This window comes from Rhineura floridana, chromosome 10, assembly GCF_030035675.1.
Source record: "Rhineura floridana isolate rRhiFlo1 chromosome 10, rRhiFlo1.hap2, whole genome shotgun sequence".
Lineage (NCBI taxonomy): Eukaryota > Metazoa > Chordata > Lepidosauria > Squamata > Rhineuridae > Rhineura > Rhineura floridana.
In genome coordinates, this window is record NC_084489.1 from 13,787,996 (window position 1) to 13,808,270 (window position 20,275).

General features: G+C 39.0%; 1 protein-coding gene across 12 annotated transcripts in view; it reads right to left on the reverse strand.

Moving 5' to 3' along the window:
- Positions 1-20,275, reverse strand: part of BBS9 (Bardet-Biedl syndrome 9) — a 461,803-nt gene that overhangs the window by 356,660 nt on the left and 84,868 nt on the right. For all 12 annotated transcript variants that reach the window (XM_061587171.1, XM_061587183.1, XM_061587182.1 and 9 more), the window contains exons 12-14: positions 16,220-16,273; positions 13,901-13,997; positions 10,584-10,688 (exon numbers count right to left, since the gene is read on the reverse strand). In XM_061587171.1, the coding sequence (XP_061443155.1) occupies positions 10,584-10,688; positions 13,901-13,997; positions 16,220-16,273 (256 nt within the window). The remainder of the gene's footprint in view (positions 1-10,583; positions 10,689-13,900; positions 13,998-16,219; positions 16,274-20,275) is intronic.

Sequence of the window (20,275 nt, forward strand, 5' to 3'; positions counted from 1 at the left end):
GCACAAGATAAAACAGTGGGAGGTGAAATATATTCTAGCAAAATTCTAGGTATGCTCTATGTTTTTAATTGACCATGTCCACCTTGCCTTAAATGAAGTGGTTTAAACATAGCAGGCTAAGTTTGTTTTTTCCAACAGCTACAGTCATTGCTGAAGTAGCAACATATTGTAATCAGTCTGATTTTACATCAAACTGCAGTTTCAGATTCAACTGTTAATACACCCAAAATAGAAATAGAATATAACCTCCAATTTGAAACACAAAAGGCTGTCTTCACCATCATATGACACTGACCAATAAAAAGGCTTTGAAATTAATAAAAATAAATTTGGCACAGGTTTCTAGGATGAATAATGAGAGAAATATATAATTTTCTATGTTAGATTCTCTGTAGAAACAATAATAACACAGGAATGAAGCAAAGTAAGAACACCAACTTACAAAAATATAATTCTCCATCTTAGGAGATGGTACGTCTGATCATTTGCATGCTTATGAGTTCAACCGGATTTACTCCCTGCAATCATGGTTAGAATAGGTGAAACTGACCACAGAGGATGGGGAGGGGGGAGGGGGGAGGGCAGAGGGGAGGAGGGAGGGCAGAGGGGAGGGGAGCAGGAAGGAGGAGAAGGGGAGGAGAAGGACAGGTTTGATCATTTGCATATTTATTGAGTTCAGTGGGATTTACTCCTATGTAATCATGGTTTGGATAGGTAAAACTGACCATAGGGGAGGAGCAGGGGGAGGGAGGAGGAGAGGGAAGGAGAAAGGGAGAGTGGAGTTGAAAGGCAGTGAGGGGGAAGGACAAGATTGGAGGCGGAAGTGCAAAGGAAGGGGGAGGGGAGGTTTGATCATTTGTATGCTTATAGAGTTCAATGGTGTTTACTCCCCTGCAATCATGCTTAAGATAGGTGAAACTGACCATAGGAAGGGGGAGGGGGAGGGGATTGGAGGGAAGGGGCAAGAGGGAGGGGATAGGAGGGAGAAGGGAGGGTGGGTTTGATCAGTTGCATACTTTTTGAGTTCAATGGGATTTTCTTCTGTGCAATCATGTTTGAAAATTTAAATGGATTGCCTTCAAGTCGATCCCAATTTATGGCAGCCCTATGAATAGGGTTTTCATGGTAAACAGTATTCAGAGGTGGTTTTACCATTGCCTTCCTCTGAGGCTGAGAGGAAGTGTCTGGCCCGAGGTCACCCATTGAGCTTCATGGCTGTGTGGGGATTCGAACCTTGGTCTCCCAGGTCGTAGTCCAACACTGACCTGGACGAGGGGCAGGGAGGGGAGGAGGAGGGGAGGGGAGATTGGGTGGGTGGGCACTGGGCAGAGGGGAAGCCCCTTTCCTTTCCAAAAGGAAAACATTATGAACAGTATCATTGCTTTTCAGGGTTTCCCCCACCTTTTTATTGTACAGCAGGCACATGTAGTCTCCCACCCAAATTTAAACCAAAGCTGTCCCTGGCCACGTCCACACCACACGTTGGTTTCACTTTTGACAGTCATGGCTTCTCTCAAAGAATTCTGGGAAGTGCAGTTAGTGAAGGGTGCTGAGAGTTGCTAGGAGACGTCCTGTTCCCCTCACAGAGCTTCAATCAGAGCAGCTGACTGTTAAACTACTCTGGCCACTGGAGCTCTCTCAGGGGAATAGGAGTCTCCTCTCAGCACCCTTCACAAACTACACTTCCCAGGATTCTTTGAGGAAAGCCATGACTGTCTCACCTGAAATCAAAGTCTGGTGTGGGTGTGGCCCCCTGATTAGGTAAGCCCAGCAAGCTATGAGCCTGGCTTTTAGAACACTGACAATTGGTTCTTACTGAGCATGCCTGGCATTATAATTCAGTTTAATGCAAAATTTCTTAAATTAATTAAAAATCAGCCAGGCATTTTTTTTTTAACTTTGAAACTGCAGAAAACGAAGGTCAGAGTATATGGCAAGGTCAGTAACAGGATTACAGGTACTCTGTCAACATGGCTGATTTTTAATGAATTTCAACAGATTATGAGAACTCTGAGAGAAAAAAGTCCAAAAGGGGTCTGGGTTTTTTCTGTCTCGCTCTTTAGACTTTGTACTCTCGATTCTTTCTGTTTTATTTATCACCATGAAAATTGAGAGGGTTATTAAGCAAGTGTTTCTGAGTTCAGGACTATAAGTTTTGTAAGGTTTTATTTTTTTTAAATGAGCTTACGGGAAGCATCAGAATGGCAGGTGGGGTATTTTCAATTTAACATTGCGGAATGTGAAAAAGCGACGCTGGCTATAGTATACAGCCACTCTTATGGCTGTATAATTTGTTTAATCCAAAGCATAACTCTCACTAATTGATTTTGGTTCAGTCTGTCTCTCTTACCTTCTGGGTTGAGATCTACCATATCACCAGTGAAAGCAAAGGAGAAAGTAAAGAACAAACAATACAACATATAACTGAAAGTTAATAAACACCTAATCATTAAGAATGTAAAAGAAGCATAGCTTTCTAAAATAAGATCTAGGCTCTGTTGCTCCACCTCCACCACTACCTACATAAAACATATGAAGTTGAACAAACAATAAAACATAAGAAGCAGGTAACAGTTGGGAAAATAATGGAGGAAAAAAAGAACAAGGGACAGGAATAAGGAGAATGAGCATACCAGGAGTCAGAAAAGTGAAGAACCAAATGCAGCAAAGCTTCCTTATGGAGGTCCCACTGAAATATTCAGCAGGGGTGCTAGTTAGAGAGCTACATAAAAGCTAAAAATGTTTTATGGCATGTCAATGCAATGCCTCATGAGATATCCTAATTTAGATAACCTTAGCTTATTAGCAATTCCATCTGTACTCATTATCACTGGCATCCCTGTGACTCAGTCTGCGGTTACCTTCTATAGCCTTGTGAATAATTAAATACTCTAAGCATCTAACTATAGGCTGACAAATGAAGGACAGTATCTAATCCTTGCTGTATGGGGGTCAAATCCTATTTGTTACTCTCTCTTTTATTTGGATGGCTCAAATGTTAGGTCAGAGACAGAAATTTTACAAAGATGGTTTTATCTTTGGGCTACAAAGTAGCAAAATTATGATGCTCTTCATAGTTCCATAAACTATTCATTAACTGAACATAATATTTAAGATTCAGTATTTATTACATACAGCCATTGTTTACTTAGACAACATATTTTCAGTTCTCTTTTCTCATATTAGTTGCACCAATATTAATGACAATGTTCAATAATGTCTGCCTGCTTGTACAACAGTACATCCAGTTTCTCTTCTCTTCCGGATGAGCTTTTGAGGCGCAAGGGAGTGCTGCAGAGGGCAGGAGAAGCCCCATTACAGGAGTGGATTCCCACTTAAATTACATTATAATTCTGAACTGAACCTACTTTGGTTGTCAGGCAAGTATCATGTTAATTTTGTAAAAGTCTCAACTATATCTTACGATCTCATATCATGCAGCATTGCTTAATATGGTAAAAGTATGCCATTATAAAGAAGGCACAACTTTTTTCTGTTCTGCATTCATTCCCTACCTTTGCACTTGACAGAGTGATTTTCCTTGAAATTAGAACACAATTTTCATTTCACTCACAGAGCATGGTTACCCATAAAGGAACTTATTATGACAGATATGATGAATATATCAGACGCTATTATAGCCAATGCTCACCATGGTTTCTCTCTCTCTGCTTTTTGATTTGTAAACAGGAATTAGGATAACACCTCTCTGTTTGAATAACACCTCTCAGTGTAGTCACTATTATACTTGTCAGCAATATTCCTTTCCAAGTCCAAAAGGTGTTGTATGAAACTCAGGGAAGGTATGTCTTTTTGGCAGGTAGGCTAGGGTTGCTCCCTCTCATGTTAGCCTCAATATATTCCTCCAACAAGAATCAACTATCTTGCTCAAGGAAAACTTTGAGAAAGCTTACTCGATTCACGCTGGGGGACATTGTTGTTTCAGGGGATTTGAACATTGTGCACAGGGCCAGTGCCAAAGGGTGGCCGGGTGGCCAGGTTGCAGCCCATAGGGGGCCCTGAAGGGGCCCTCCTTAGGATGGGAGGGTGGCACTCTTGTTCCATGATCAGCGGCAGTGTCACATCCTGCAGCCCAACCCTGCCCCAGATGGCAGAGAGGGATCTCCCAGGCATCCCGCCAATACAGACAGCACAGGCTTCAATAAGCCCATCTGCACACCTCACCTTACTCTCCTGTCAGTGTGAATACTGTGTGCGCATGCCTGCCATCCCCCAAGGTGGTGGTGGGTGTTTCCTGAAGGAGCTGATGGTCCCACCCCTATCTTGGTTGATGGCAGGCAGGCATGCTACGCATGCACGTCATTCACACAACACGACAGGTAGGTGGGGTGCATGTGTGGGCTTATTGAAGCCCGCACTCTATATTGGGGGGGTGGGAGCTCCCTCTCCACAATCCATGGCAGAGTTAGCTCCATGCCGCCTATATGGGGGGCTGTTGGGCTACGGTACCACAGGCCCGGCACAGGCTGCTGCCCAAGGGCCCAGTCATGCCTGGTGCCGGCCCTGATCATGCACAATGAGTGTCTGGATAGGCAACCAGGAATGAACATCCACCCCTCCTCACAAACAAAGACCTTTTGTGCCTTACTGAAGACTTATCAGTTGTAAGATGTGTGGTGCGGTATGAACCAGGGGACTTTACTTTTCACCAAGATATTATTCCTTTTCATGTCTTGATTATGTTCTAGTCTCGGGCCCTCCGATATTGGCTATGCTAGATGCTTCTATTCACCCCATCCTTTCTCGGATCCTTCCCTGCTAGAGGCAGTCATGAGTTTCCAGAATTGTGCCCCTTATAGTCCAATTTGGTGTTTTGACCTTTTGTTACTCTCCAAGCAAATGACAGTGGAAGCAAACTGGCAGTTTTATCACAGAATATTTTGAATTAAACCTCACGCCTGGGATGGGAGGTGGAATGGGAAGCCATGAAGGCTATGGAACGAGGGTCCTGCATATCTGAAATGGCTAAATTAAAGAAAGTTGTTTACTCGATTTGTCAGGCTTTATTGAAAGATACTGAATGACTGGAATCTAGACATAAAGTTACAGGTTCTAAAGCAGGTTACTCAGAGCTTTGGAAGCTAAATGACAGGAATTGGCTACACTAGATACACATAAGATTGCTAAATTGATGTTATATGTGCGGCAAAAGTATTATGAATTGGGGAATGGGAACTCAAAATTACTCGCCCATGCCCTGAAATGTAAACAAACTTCCTCAAAGATTTTTTCACTCAAGCAGAACACATGCAGCCAACAATGTATTAATAATTTAGTTGCATTGTATTATAAAAATTTATATACCGTATATTCCGGCGTATAAGATGACTGGGCGTATAAGACGACCCCCAACTTTTCCAGTTAAAATATAGAGTTTGGGATATACTCGCCGTATAAGACTACCCCTGCTTATGACATGCAGGTACTTAGCAGGAAAACTGTCACTTATAAACTTATAAATATTAATGTTTGGATTGTCCAGTTGTTTTGTTTTTGTGCCTAGGAATTACCACCAAAAACTGGGGAAAGATGTGAGAAATCTTTTTTTTAAAAGCAACATTAAATGCCTAGACTCTAGTTTCCAACACTATGGAGTATTTATTGATTGATTAAGAGAATTTATATCCTGCCCTTTTGCTGTTAAAAACAGAGCTCAGCACAGCTTACAAATATAGTAAAAACAATAAAAATACACAATCAGAGAAAAACAAGCCAAAATGTTAGGAAAAGGAGTCTTTCACACCACATGCTCAGTTCTAGATACTGTTGCAGCAAGTTTTACAAGTTCCTCCAGTATTCCACTGGTGCAGGCACTCAGACATTCAAAGTACTGTATGTTTCTTAGGTTTTATAAAAGCAGAGCTTTGCTTAACTCAAAATTTCTTCTCCCTTTGATAACCACATCTACACAGGTTCCACCTCCATACTCAAAATGAAACTGAGCCTGGAAGTGTACAACAACCCCACACATACCTTGCTAATTCGATTATCAATGCCAGGATGTCTGTCTTATCGACTACTCTCCTGCTCCCCACACACACACACACACACCGGGCATCATGAAAGACCCAGTCCTGGGCTCAGAAAGAAAATAAATATCTGGTCCTCTTCAAAGTATTGATAAGCCTCTTGTTTTAATTGAAATAATAATTATAAATTCTTGTTCTTATCACTAATGGGAGTTAATTATCTTGCATATGCTGCTGTTGCTTCTATGGCTGTAACGGAGTGAGGTTAAAGATAAGTGAAATGCAAATAGGAAAAAAAAATACAGAAGGCAGCAACACTTTCCTAAATGTAATACCATACCAACCACAACAAGATTCCTATAAGGCAAAAAACTAAGCATCTCACAACCAGTCAGGATTCCTAACCAAAAACCAAAAATATGATAAATGAAGAAATATTTATATAAGCATAACTATCAAATATATTTATTATTTACACAAACTGTAAAGATATTTATAGTGCAATCCTAAATTTATTTATTCAGAAGCAAGTCCCAGTGTATTCAATGGGGCTTACTCAAACAGGGACAGAAATGCAACCTCAAGTGATAAGCAACTTCATTCACACAACCCCAAATTCCGAATCATGCCACTTTACACTGTTTTGCAACTGTTTATACTTGTTTTTATGCTTATTGGATTTTAAATGGCTTTATTTCTTGTTGTGAGCTGCCTTGGTTTCCAACCCTACCTCACAGGGGTGTTGGAAAGACTCCATACACACACGCACACACTGAAGATGTATAAATACATACAGCCCATATAATAGTTTATTGGCAAACCAATTGGTCATTGCAGAAAAATCAGTATTAGTTTTTTAAAAATCAGTATTAGTTTCCTACAGAATAAAAACTGCAATACCTAAGTAAGCCCTGCCTACTTGCTTTAAAATAGGACTGGGGGGGGGGCAGAAAGAGAACACAAACACAATTCTTTTTTACATTCACTCCAAAGTCCCATTGATTTTCAGCACATTCATAATCATGTCTACTCAAAAGTAATTCCTACTGAATTCAATAGGATTTACTCTGGACATATGGGATTAGCACTGTTTTTACCCCCAAAAGCAACTATTGGGAAGGTTTTCAAAACACTGCCCAGGATCTGACTCCTACACACAACAGGGGGAAAAACTGAAATGTATATACCTACCCAATTTATGAGATTTTCAGATAAACAGGAGGGGAAACCATCATTTTCTGGCCTCGCAATGAGGTTTTGCAGACACTGCCACCAAACAAACACTTCACTGATTGGCTGAAATCCTGAACGGGCGGGGTTAAAGCTACGAAGTGCTATACAATAGTTTAAAAAAAGATTTAACCGGGGGGGAGGGGCGCGTGACGTTTTTATATATATCTCGAGAACCGCACCACCTAGAAACTTAATTTTTTTTTTAAATGAAAGCTGAGAATCTGGGCCACCTAAGGAGGTAGCCGGGCACCGGGTGGCATGCTTAGAATCCGGGTAAAACCCGGCTATCCGGGCAATATGGCAACCCTAATAAGACGACACCCGGCATATAAGACGACCCCCGACTTTGGAGATTTTCCAGGGTTAAAAAGTCATCTTATACGCCGGAATATACGGTAGTTCCACTATGCCCAATCATGAAGGCATTATACAGTATATGGGAGAGGCCAGGTTGAAATCTTTATTGGAAGCTCAGCGAGACTTTCTTAAATAAGGACATTTCAGAAAAAGAAATTTTGGAGGTAATAAAAAACCTGAAAGCCAATAGGGCCTCTTGTTCTGATGGGTTTGGCAGTTCTTTTTATAAAAGACATAAATATATTCTGGTGCAACATCTTGCACAGCTATTTAATAACATATAGCATGGAGCCAGTATTCCTGCCCTGTGGAATTTGTAGAGGATTATTTTAATACCTAAACAGGGCCAGGACTGAGAGGAGGTAGTCCTACAAACCTATCACCCTCTTAAATCAAGGTCAAAAAATCTTTTCCTCGGTTCTGGCCTAGCGTCTTGGCAGGGTTATACACACCTTAGTCGATCTGGATCAAACAGGTTTTATTCAATGTAGACACGTCTTGGACCCAATACAGTGACTGTTGAATGTGATTTACACTGATGTATCTTGGGGCAAACCACTGGCAGTGTTATCACTCGACACATATAAGGCATTTGTCTTGAGTGGCGATATCTCCTAAGGGTTCTTGATACTTACCAATTAGGACACAGGTTTATAACAGTAGTCTCTAAATTATATTCTAAAAATTTTGCAGTAGTAAGACCTAATTCAGTGAATTCTGGTAATATGCCAGTACAGCATGGCACAAAACAGGGATGCCCCCTATCGCCTTTGCTCTTTGCCCTCTCCTTAGATTCTGTGGCGGAGACTCTGGGGAAAACCAGGGATATAAAGGGATATCAGGGACAGGGCAGGGAGCACCTCATCAATCTATATGCAGATGATATAACTTTGATGTTGGAGGACCCAGGGCATTCCCTGTATGCTCTTAAGAATGAATTGGATAGATTTGAAACAATTGCAGGTCTTCGTACTAATTTTGCTAAGTCTATAATTATGTTTTCATTGTGCCCATCTTCAACTTCATGTTCATAATACATTCCATGTTCCAATATGCACCAAGGCATTCTAATACTTAGGTGTTCAAATATCTTGACAGCTCCATAACTTGCATCTCCTGAATTTCTGCACGTTACTTAAACAATTGAAGACTGACCTCAAACAGTGGTCTAAACTTAATTTGTCTATTCTGGGTAGGATTGCCACCCTTCAAATTAAGGTGGTTTTCCGTCTACTATTTCTCTTTCAAGTTCTCCCCATCACCCTCCCTCCAGGTGTTCTTCTGAAATGGCAACAGATGGTTAACACAATTGTTTTTCAGGAAAAAAAATCATGGATTGCATTAAAAGTTCTAAAAATTGGGTTAGAAGATATGTTATAGATGGGCCTGCTTTCAGCCTTGCCATTCAATAATCTTCCCATGATTCGTATTAAAAAGTTTGATAATACTTTTACCAGAACAACCTTTATGGTGTGGAAGAAATGGCAGATTAAAGTCTCACCTATATGTTCTCCAATTATGCCAATTTGCATGCTATCTAAAAATTCAAGTGGCTGGCCTGGATAAAAAAGTAGAACCTTGGACTGTTAAAGGTTATGCTAGGTTGTAAGATTTTTATGTGAACACTAATCCAGTTACTATGGAACAACTTCCTATGGATAGAGGGAATCTGAATTTGGATTGGCTTCAAAGGTATCAACTCTCCCTATTTTGGCTGATCCAGGGGTTAACATTCATACTGCAAGACCCTTGACAGGTTTTGAGTCTGCGTTACTGAACTCTGGCACGGGCATTGTGTCAAGCTTCTATAGGATCCTTTTGAAATCTGTTATGAGTACCTGTCAGGGTTCACATGACTGTGGGAGACTGCTTGGAACTGAAATTGAGGTGGTGTCCTAGCATAGGTTGTGGATGAAAACTCCAAATGAGTCCCAGCCAATGAACAGGAAGCAAATTTTAAAATCCTGCATAGGTGGTATCAGACCACCTATACAGTTATCCCATATGATCTCATCATGTAGTCCATTATGCTGGAGGGACTGTGGGCAGACAGGAACATTTTTCCACCTTTGTGGGATTGCCTAAGTTTTAGTTGATGACCACAGCAGAAATGGTTAATATAAGTTCACAAGCCCATACATCCTACCCCTCACTTACGTTTATTATCATTGTTTGTACATGAAAATGTAGAGCTTAAGTCCAAATCACTTATTCTGTTTCTGTTGATAGCATGGCTTTCCATCACAGTGAAATCAAAAACCCTGTGATCTCATGCTAACTGTATGGTACAAAAATGTTTGTAAACTTGGTACTTTGGAAAAGATTACTCATCATAAGAAATTGATTCAAGGACAAAGCCTCAATTGTTTTATGATGTATGGTGGCAATTTATTGTGTATGATAGTGACAATGACCTTCAGCAATATTTTCCAGCGACTTCTCTTGCTATGTGGAATGCTTGATTTATGTATTTTATTTTGTTTCCCCTCCACTTGTAAGATATCGAAAGACCTTTTTGTACAAGTTTTTCTGTACTCCCCTTGAAGACCTCTGTTCTTTGTGTTTGTTTCTATAAGGATTTGTACTGCCTTTGCTTCAATAAAAGCAAAATTAAAAAAAACCTCTCAGGATACAGTGTGAATTGTTAATACAAGGGATAAAATCAGCAAGTAACTTTTAATATAATGGCTTCAATATTGTCTGAAGAATGCTTTGCTTCCAGAAAATCTCAAATGTTGTTGTACAAGGGAATAACCAGTCTCCATAACCATTAACGTCTAGTTTTAAAAGTGATCTTTCCCAGTTCAGATTGAAGAAAATTGATACCTCACTTGTAGGAGGAAGCTAATTCAGTTGCTTCTACAAACACATTAAGCCAATTTAATAGTGTTACACAGAATAATGTAACTTGAAATGAATGTTCAACAATGACAGTTAAGAACTTAAAACTTTTAAGGTGAAAATAGTTTGTTTCCTGTTTATTCATACTGTAATCATATTTACCTGTTGGTGTGTTATATGAAGCTAGGGCAATACCTTCCAGATCTGCTGGTGGGCTGTTCCCCTTTAGAAAGGCAGAGAGTACAACGGTTTTAGACTCAGCTGACTCTGTAAACACAGACAAATAAGAAAAGGAAGGTCAACTCGGGGGAAAAAGACTTTACAATGCTTCTTTAGATTATACCAAGGAAATATTAATCCAGTCATAGTTCATTACTCACTCACTCCCCTCCACACACAAAAGTACATGCAATAGATCTATAAGCAATACATATTTAAAATTCTTAAATGTCAAGATAAAAAATTCCTTCATTCCAACAGAAACACACCAGTCAGCCTCTAAGGTCATCTAATCCTAGTATGTGGGTCTTCTGGGCTCTTAGATAATTTCATGCATATCTATGGTTTTACAAGCATCAAAAGTTTATTATCCATGATATACCAAATAATGATATCCAGGGCCGGCTCCAGGAATGCCGGGGCCCTTGGGCATCAGCTTGCCCTGGGCCCCAGTCTATGTGTGTGTGCATGCACACGCACGCATGCGGGCCCCCACCTACATGTCTGCTGTCTTTTACCATTGCCCTTTCCCTAAGGGGATGACGCCTCTGCCACCACCTTTGTTGATGGCACGTGTGCGTGCTACACGTGCGCATCTCCGCCATCAACTAAGATGGCAGCAGGGGCTTCAGTACCTTAGGGAAACCACAGGCACCACCTTCGTTAAGGGCAATGGTAAAAGACAGCAGACAGGTAGGTGGGGGGCCACAGATCGTGGAAGGGGAGCGGAGGGGCAGCTGAAGGGGCCCCTGTAGCTCCAGGGGCCGTCAGGCCAGTGCTCCACCTGACATATCAATACAAACTTGCAGTTTTGCAGAATTCTTTTGCAAAATTGTTCAGATCATTGCTGCATTATGACTTTTACTGTTGTACTTTTTTGATAATTAATTTGTTTAATCTTGTATTTGTTTGCCTTGATATCATATGAAAGGTGGTATAAATTGCTTAAATAAATAAATAAACTAGAATAAAAATAAATTTTGCATAGGACTTTCATTTCTGGTACTATAGACAAAATGCCTGTGACAAAATACCATGACGCTACTAACAAATTAACACCAAACATAAATGAAACAAATAGGTATTATCACTGGAACACCCTGAGATATGTCATAACATTTCTATGTCATCTATGTACCATGCCACAATTTTGGTTCTGAAAGAAAGCAGCCTCTTTCTACTCTTTCTACATTGGCAACACTCTGAGCCTCTATGAAACCACTGTACAAAGTGGGAAACTTCCAAGCGCAAGGATAGGATCTGGTCTGCAAACTCCTGATAGCAATCAACACAGTATCCAACTGCATATTTCTACTAGTATTTTTTAGCCAGATCCAAACAGCAAGTTTAGGTGACTCAAGGAAATGGGTTTTTTTAACTGTTTTGTTTATTTATTAAATTTATATCCTGCCATTCCTCCCAGTAAGAGCCCATAGCGGCAAACAAAAACACTTAAAAACAACATAAAAACAGAATTTAAAATATAATAAAGCAAAACATTTAAAAACATATTAAAGCAAAACATCATTTTTTTAAAAGCTTTCAAAACTTCTTACAAAGCAATTCTAACCCAGACACAGACTGGGATAAGGTCTCTACTTAAAAGGCTTATTGAAAGAGGAAGGTCTTCAGTAGGCACCGAAAATATAACAGAGATGGTACCTGTTTAATATTTAAGGGGAAGGAATTCTAAAGAACAGGTACCACTACATTAAAGGTCTGCTTCCTATGTTGTGCGGAACAGACCTCCTGATAAGATGGTATCTGAAAGAGGCCCTCACCTGCAGAGGGTAGTGATCGACTGGGTATATAAGGAGCAAGATGATTTATTTATTTATTAGTTATTAATCCATTTATATATTTGTACACCGCCCAGAGAGCTATTTGCTATGGGCGGTTTAAAAATGAAACAAATAAATAAAAATAAATAAATAAATATACCGCTTATATTTAAATAAAACTCTAAGCGGTGTACAAGTCAAAACATCTTAAAACAGCAACTACAAAAAAACAGTAAAATACAGTTAACTGAACAAAACATCCTGTTTAGTATCAACATAATATAAACATTGCATATAAAATTAAGTACAAGAAAAAAAATCATAATATACAAAATACACTAAACAGGATATTCCCTAAGTTTCAAGAAAAAACAAACATGTTAAAACAAGCTTATTTTTAGACATAATAGATTGAACAGATCAGCTCATTTCTTAATCACAGTATAATAAAAAGCAAAACAATTAAACCAGCTGGCCCCCATTATAACAGAATTTTGTCTTATTACCATTGGAAAAAGAAAAGAAATAATTTCGTTTCCTCGAACACACCCTTTTTTATGTTATATATATCATCCTATGATAAACGATGTTCTCATTTGGCTCAGATCAATGTTGATCAACCAATTAAGGAGTTTTGCCAAAACCAGTTTGAACAGATAGACATCACTCCATTTATGGATGTTTGTGTCCTGTTGCTGAAGATCTTAGCCAGACGAGCCTGATTGTGAGCCAATATTGTACATATCAAAGTATCTAAAGACGATCTTTCAGGTATCCTGGTCCCAAGCTGTATAGGGCTTTGTAGACCAAAACTAGAACTCTGAACTTATCTTGGTATTTATAATAGTTTTAGAACCCCAATGACATATCACAAAATGCTTTTGAGAGTTCCCATCAGATTTCAAAAGCATGTGAACCAAGAAATACAAGCCCAAAGCACACTCCTCCAATTTGGGAATAATTCATATGTTTTTTTAGAACCCAGCCTTAAATCATAATTCAATGATGGATCATATTTTCTGGTATTAATTGCATATTTTTGTAATATATCTGTATTATATCATATATACCTGCATGGCATCATCACTTTATTCTTCTTTTTAAATAGATATTTATTTGTAAACTCTTTTCTTATTTCAATTCCATCAATTTCTAATAATTTTCACTACTACATATATACTTATATGTAAATAATACATACATATTATATATCACAATGGAACCTGAATTAGCTTTGGTGATGAGGTCAACCAATTCAGTTCTCATAGCAAAATGATTAGCTTCCACCTTCCATATAACTGTTTACATGAAAGGATGCCACTCTGTTGGAATTATTCTTTTCAGAAAAAAAACAACTCACAAAAGTAAGAGTGTAAAAAATGTAAGTTATTAATATTGTTGAATATAGTACCAATAGTTTGCTAGGCAATGTACACAAAACAAAAATAACTATATCAAAACAGTTCCAGGACCATTTACCTAATTTCAAGGTGAACTTGTCATGTGTCAGTGCTAAAGGAGGTTGAACACATACTGATAATTTTGTAAATGTAAGCTGTTTGCACTCCATTGTGATCTGTTGGGTGTAAAAAGTAGACATTTATGGAAATTAGCAGATGAGTTAGAACACATTGCAACTAAAAATGCAAAGTAAATGAAATTACAACTTTTAAAATGTTAATATTTTGTAAATGCATCAGTTGGAGATCTTCCACGGAATTATATATATGAAAACAAGGGTTTGTTTTGTTTTTATAACCAGTAAGCAATTGGGAAAATTCTGCTACCTTGGAAAAAAATGTTTTTTGAATGGCATATAAACCTATGAAAATAACAGATGATATGCCTAAATTCAAATTGTGATGAATAATCTCTTCAGATTTCAAGATTTGGTAAAACCAGGGGCGAATGACCACATACTTGGAGATTAGGAGATGAGTACAAGAAGGAAACCTTTTATGATTTGAGTACTTCCAAATTTGCTCTACAAAATAAGAATATGTTAAAAAGGTCAAATAAGAGAAATGACAAAATTTGAGGAACTGACAATGAAATCAAGTACACACAGTCTGGCAAAAATATATCATTTATTGTTCAAATATGATACAGAACAAGAACACGTGAAATAATACATGGTTAAATGGGCCCAGAACATTGGTGAAAATATACCAATAGATGTTCGTAAAAATGTATAGACATCAATACATCAATTTCCCTTGAACACAGGGATTACAAAAAATTGTTACAAAATTATGGCCAGGTGATATATAACTGTAAAAATAAATAAGATAAATAAAAATTACCCATCCACATGCTGGAAATCTCAGGAAGAAGGGAGAATTTTTCCAGGTGTGGTGGAAATGCAGACTGGCAAAGTGATATTAGAAGATGTTAAAAGAATGTGTAACAAAAATTGTGGGTTATGAGATTTAATTACATCTGGTGTCATATCTACTCAATTATTTACAGGGTTCAATAAAGAAGGAAAATATAGAAATGGTCTCTTTTTTACTGACAGCTGCTATAATTCTATATACAGGGAAATGGAGATTGGCCATGATTCCAATTATTACAGAATGGTATAGCAAAATATGGGATTATATAATCATGTCAAAATTATCGTATTTTACTAGAGAGCAAAATTTTGGTAAAGACTTTTTCATCTTAAAATGGAGTGGATTTACAGATTACTGTAGAGCATATGATTTATTCCTAAGGGTTGAATATGGTTTTTCAGTTTTTTGAATAAGTTTGATACATTGATTTTTATTCAATAGAGTTCTGTTTGTTGTTTCGAATGTGTTATATTTGAGCGGAAAAACTATAAATATTTGAAATCTCAAAAAAATCAATGAAAATAAAAAATAAATATTTACTAAACATTCTTTAGTTCCACTGTAGAGAATATATAAGCATATATTTCATCTATCTTATTAGGTAGTTGGATTCAGGATTCTTCTGTATCCACCATCATTATAACACTTGGTGAAGTTCAAGGCAGGATCGGCTCTAGGTTTTAAAGGTGCCCCAGACAAGATATACTCAGTAGGCTAACCTTTTCACTTCTACCACTGCAGATTCACTTGCCATACCTCTCTGGACCCAATCTGCACCACTGCTAAAGAAAAAAAAAAGAGGCAAGGAGAGACTGCTGTTCCTTCTCCTTCCTTTTGTCACTGCTTGCATGCTTGACAGGACAGGTGAACATGAAGCAATAGTGGAGGAGGAGGAAGTAGGGCCAGAGGGGCCTGGGGGGGTCAACAGTGGGTTTCTGATGGGGTATGGACCTCTGCAGGTGTCCAACAATGACAATGTCTGAGTCAGTCCTGGTTCAAAATTATAGTATCTTCCTAGAGAGGCTCATCTTATACTTGATGCTGATGTAATAACATAGATCAGGAGTGGGGAAACTTTGGCCCATCACATATTGCTGAACTACAACTCCCATCAGCCCTAGCAAACAGAGTCAATAGCCAGAGAAGATGAGAGTTGTAGTTTAGCAACATATGGAGGGCCAAAGGCTCCCTACACCTGACACAGAAAATATTTGTATATTAAACATATATTTACAAAACATCTCCATAATTCCAGAGAGATTTCCTTTATCTTTCTCCTGAACACTCTTAAAACATCTACAGACCCATAATGTTTACATCTAATATTTTTTCAGTGCATATCACAAGAAATTTAAACTACTTAGATCTCAATCACTTCTGTAAATTTTCTAGCTCTATCCCTCTTTATATAACATGTTTTGAAACTCATATGTTGTCTTATAGTCTGAACAAGGCATAATACCTTTACTGTCACTGAAGGAACCATCTCTGCTTTTACTTCACTGTCAATGGCTTGCTATGAAGAAGAAAAAACAGAGAAACAGCAAACTGTATGACATAGAAATGAACATAATGTAGGCAAAATTATGGCAGTCCACTCAAGCAACAGCTATTCCACTAGCAGGAACCTCCTTCTTAGCAGAGTGCAGCAGCCATAACTAATGGGTTTCTCAGGCTTGTGAAAGATGTTACACAACCCCGACACAACCGCTATTTTTATTCTCAGTGACAGATAGGCTTGTGTACTATCACTTGAGCAATATCAACTTTCATACGACTTGCACTAACATCCTCTTTGATCTCACTCTAAGATATTTCAAAATCTTTGTTTACCATGGCCTATACAACAGGTAAACAAAGGGCAAGAATGTTATGCATAAATAATGAAGCAACATATTCCCGTCTATTACAGAAATTTTATCTTGCAAGGGACAGTATCTTATACCTAATGCAATAGTGCCAACAGACCATGAATAATAGTTTATATTATTCAATCTATAAATGTCATTAACAAGTAATTGATATCACTGAGATTATAAAGACACTTGTAACTATGCATGTGGTATTTTAGAAACAATTCTTATTTTCTCTTTAGACGGATAAAATATTTCTCCTATCTTCTATTATTATTACTGAAATAAACTACAGAAAAGTTTTAAAAACCAGGATAGCAGCTTTAATATTAAATGAAATATCCACACACATAACAGTTATTAGTCTATTTACCCCAAATGTACTGCAATTTCTTTTTTTGTTAGCAAACATAATTAGCTGTTAGAAAAGCATGCCTATTGGTCCACTAACGTCAAATAATTTATTTTAGAATTATAAGACAGATAACATAGACAACAGTTCAATTTGAATATCATATCAGACTATGGTTAAGGAATCTTACTTGTGGCCTGGCATATCTGAATTGATAAGCCACAATTAAATCTACAACTAAGTCTCCGGCTACACAGGCTGTGACACCACAGAAATGAGAGTCAATTGCTGAAAGGACAGAAAGGAGACAAGCAGCTCTAAACCAGTTTTTTATTGTACATTTGGCTTCTAAACTATGGTTAGCACAAATCATGTTTTGGCATGATGTCTGAATTGAGCCAATGGTCATTGACAGCTGGAGGCAAACAGTGGTGGATTAACATTTGATCGGTGGTAACAAGAAACTGAGCCTAGCTTCTGGAGCAGGCAGCAGTTGGCATCAAATAAACTTGCACTGAGTGGTGTGTGAATATCATTTACTACAGGGAGCCAGTTACTTGACTGTTATCATTTATCAACTGAGAACCACACCAGCAATATTAATGAAGCGCAGTCATAAAAAAACCCATTTTATTCACTCTTCAATAGTCATAAGGTAGTGCAAAATTTGTACGAGAATAAGTTAAGATTTTCATTTCAAAAACAACTACCTTAACTCTGTACACAGATTTTCTAATGAAACGTTGCCTACTGCACATTGTAGTAAATTAAAGCAGAATCACTATGCACAGTGTGTTTGCTTTAGTGGGCCAAATATGCAATAAGTACAGATCAAACACTAGGCACCTTGTGTGGCTTGCTAAGACTACATTAAATGGATATTGGCAATATTTGTATAAGATACGAAAATGTTCTGAGGATCTACTATGAATTTCTTGTAAACTTTATTATTAAGGCTAATTATTGAGGAAATGTTAAATGTCTCAGTATTAATTAAGGAAGAAATGTTTGACGGCACAGTATCAATACTGATATGATTTGTTAGTTTTTCTGGAGCCATTACACATCCTAATGATCTTAAGTACCAAATAAGAAAACAGTCTAAGCCTAGAATATACCTTGTTTACAAGGCATTGGTTTGTTTGGAGCGAGCCCCAGTTCGTACATGACACGAAGCCAAACCATGACTTATCTCCCAGTAATGTGACAGCAACAGGAGAGAGAGAGAAGTAAGGGCCATTATTTTTTACTGTGCACCAGCAAGCTTGCTCATTCATGCTAAGCTGAAGTTTGGCTTACTGTTACATGCAAACAAGGCCTTAGACAGCAGAAACAGTTCTGGGTTAAGGAAGCCAACGTATCTAAATGTATGTGATTATGAACAATATTGGGCACAACTAATTCCATGGACCAAACTTCTATTTCTCAAAACAGCAACCCCCTCCCCTGCAAAAAAGACAAGCCACTTTTGTAACTAAGAGAACAACTTTTAAAACAGTTTCTGTATTGTGTGGGATCTACTTTTCAAAGAAAGGTTAAAACTTCCTCTGGGCATGACCAAGTCATATGAGTAGATCTTTTGCACCTGGCCATTGTTATACATTTAATTAGTTAAATAAAACGGACCATTGGTCTCACCTGAAGGGTGGTTTTGCCAGGTATCATGCCATCACATGGGTAATAGTGCCATCTAGCATCCGAAGGTAAGAATGTATTGAAGTCAAGACCTGGGGCATCAAGCACCTCCCACTCCAGTTCATTCACGATGAGGTCGAAGTGAGATATCTGAGAAAATACAAAAGGCAAACGGGCCTACCAGCAAGGAAAATAGAGACACTGTCCCAAATAATAATTCAGAACTACATTCATTTTTAACAGATCTAGAAAGGTCTTGACTCGACTACACAGTCCAAAACAGTACAACTCTGAACAGTAACAATATGAAACGTGGTACAAAATACCCAGACATCCTCCAACAGGGAGGGTCGTGATGGCATGATACCTGGGAAAACCACCCTTCAGGTGAGACCAATGGTCCATTTTCCCCAGGTAGCATGCCATCCCGTGGGATGTACCAAAGCAGCCCCCAACAGGGAGGGACCACCCACTGATTACTTGTCAGAAAGAACCTGTTGCAGAACGTGCCTCCCAAAAGAGGCATCAGCAGAGGCATAACTGTCTATCTTATAATGTTTCATAAAAGAATCCGGAGTAGACCATACAGCCGCTCTGCAAATATCTGCAAGAGGTACGTTGGTTGCAAAAGCAGCCGTAGTGGCTGCTGACCTAGTCAAGTGCGCTGTTATCTTACTAGGCACTGGAAGCTTAAGCAACTCATAGGCCAACGCAATGCAGGCACACAACCAACAAGATAAAGTTGAGTTAGCAACCTTTTTTCCCCAGAGTACGTGGGTGAAAGGATACAAATAATGATTCCGTTAATCTTATGTTCTGGGTTCGAGATAGGTAGGTCTTGAGGGCCCTCCGGACACCTAGCGAGTGCCAGGTCTTCTCCAGTGGATGGACGGGGTTCAGACAGAACAAGGGAAGAACAATGTCCTGGTTGCAGTGGAAAGCTGAATTGACTTTGGGGTGAAAGGACGGGTCTAGATGCAATACCACTGAGTCCTTATGGAAGATGCAGAGATGGCGGCCCAAGGACAATGCGTCCAGCTCTGAAACTCTTCTCGCCGAGGTGACCGCCACCAGGAACAGGACCTTGAAGGACAACAGTCGTAATGGCACTGACCTAAGGGGCTCAAAGGGAGGACGCTGCAAGGCTTGCAGGATCTTTGATAAACTCCATGAAGGAAAATGGTGACATACTGCCGGCGACAATAGAGCAGCTCCCTTCAAAAAGTGTTTGATAAGCGGGTGTGAGCCCATAGGAATACCAGGAGATGAAATGGAGAGAATAGAGGATACGGTGGAGGTGTGGCGATGCAAGGTGTTTGCTTTAAGTCCCATCTTCAGACCTCTATGTAGAAACTGCAACACCTGTTGCACAGTAGCGTGAGAGGGTTGGAAGTCCTGGGACTCACACCATTTGGAAAAGGTAAACCAAGTACTCTGGTAGATGCGAGATGTTGATGGCCTTCTAGATGCCAGGATTGTATCAACAACCTCCTGAGATAGCCCTGCACGAATCAGCTGTCCCCGTTCAAACGCCAAGCTGTCAGACTGAGCCATTTGGGGTCCAGGTGTCATATCAGACCCCATGACAAAAGATCTGGCCTGAAAGGCAGCCTCCAAGAATCTGTTACTGAAAGAGAGAGCAGGTCCGAGAAAAAAGGCTGGTGAGGCCAGTACGGGG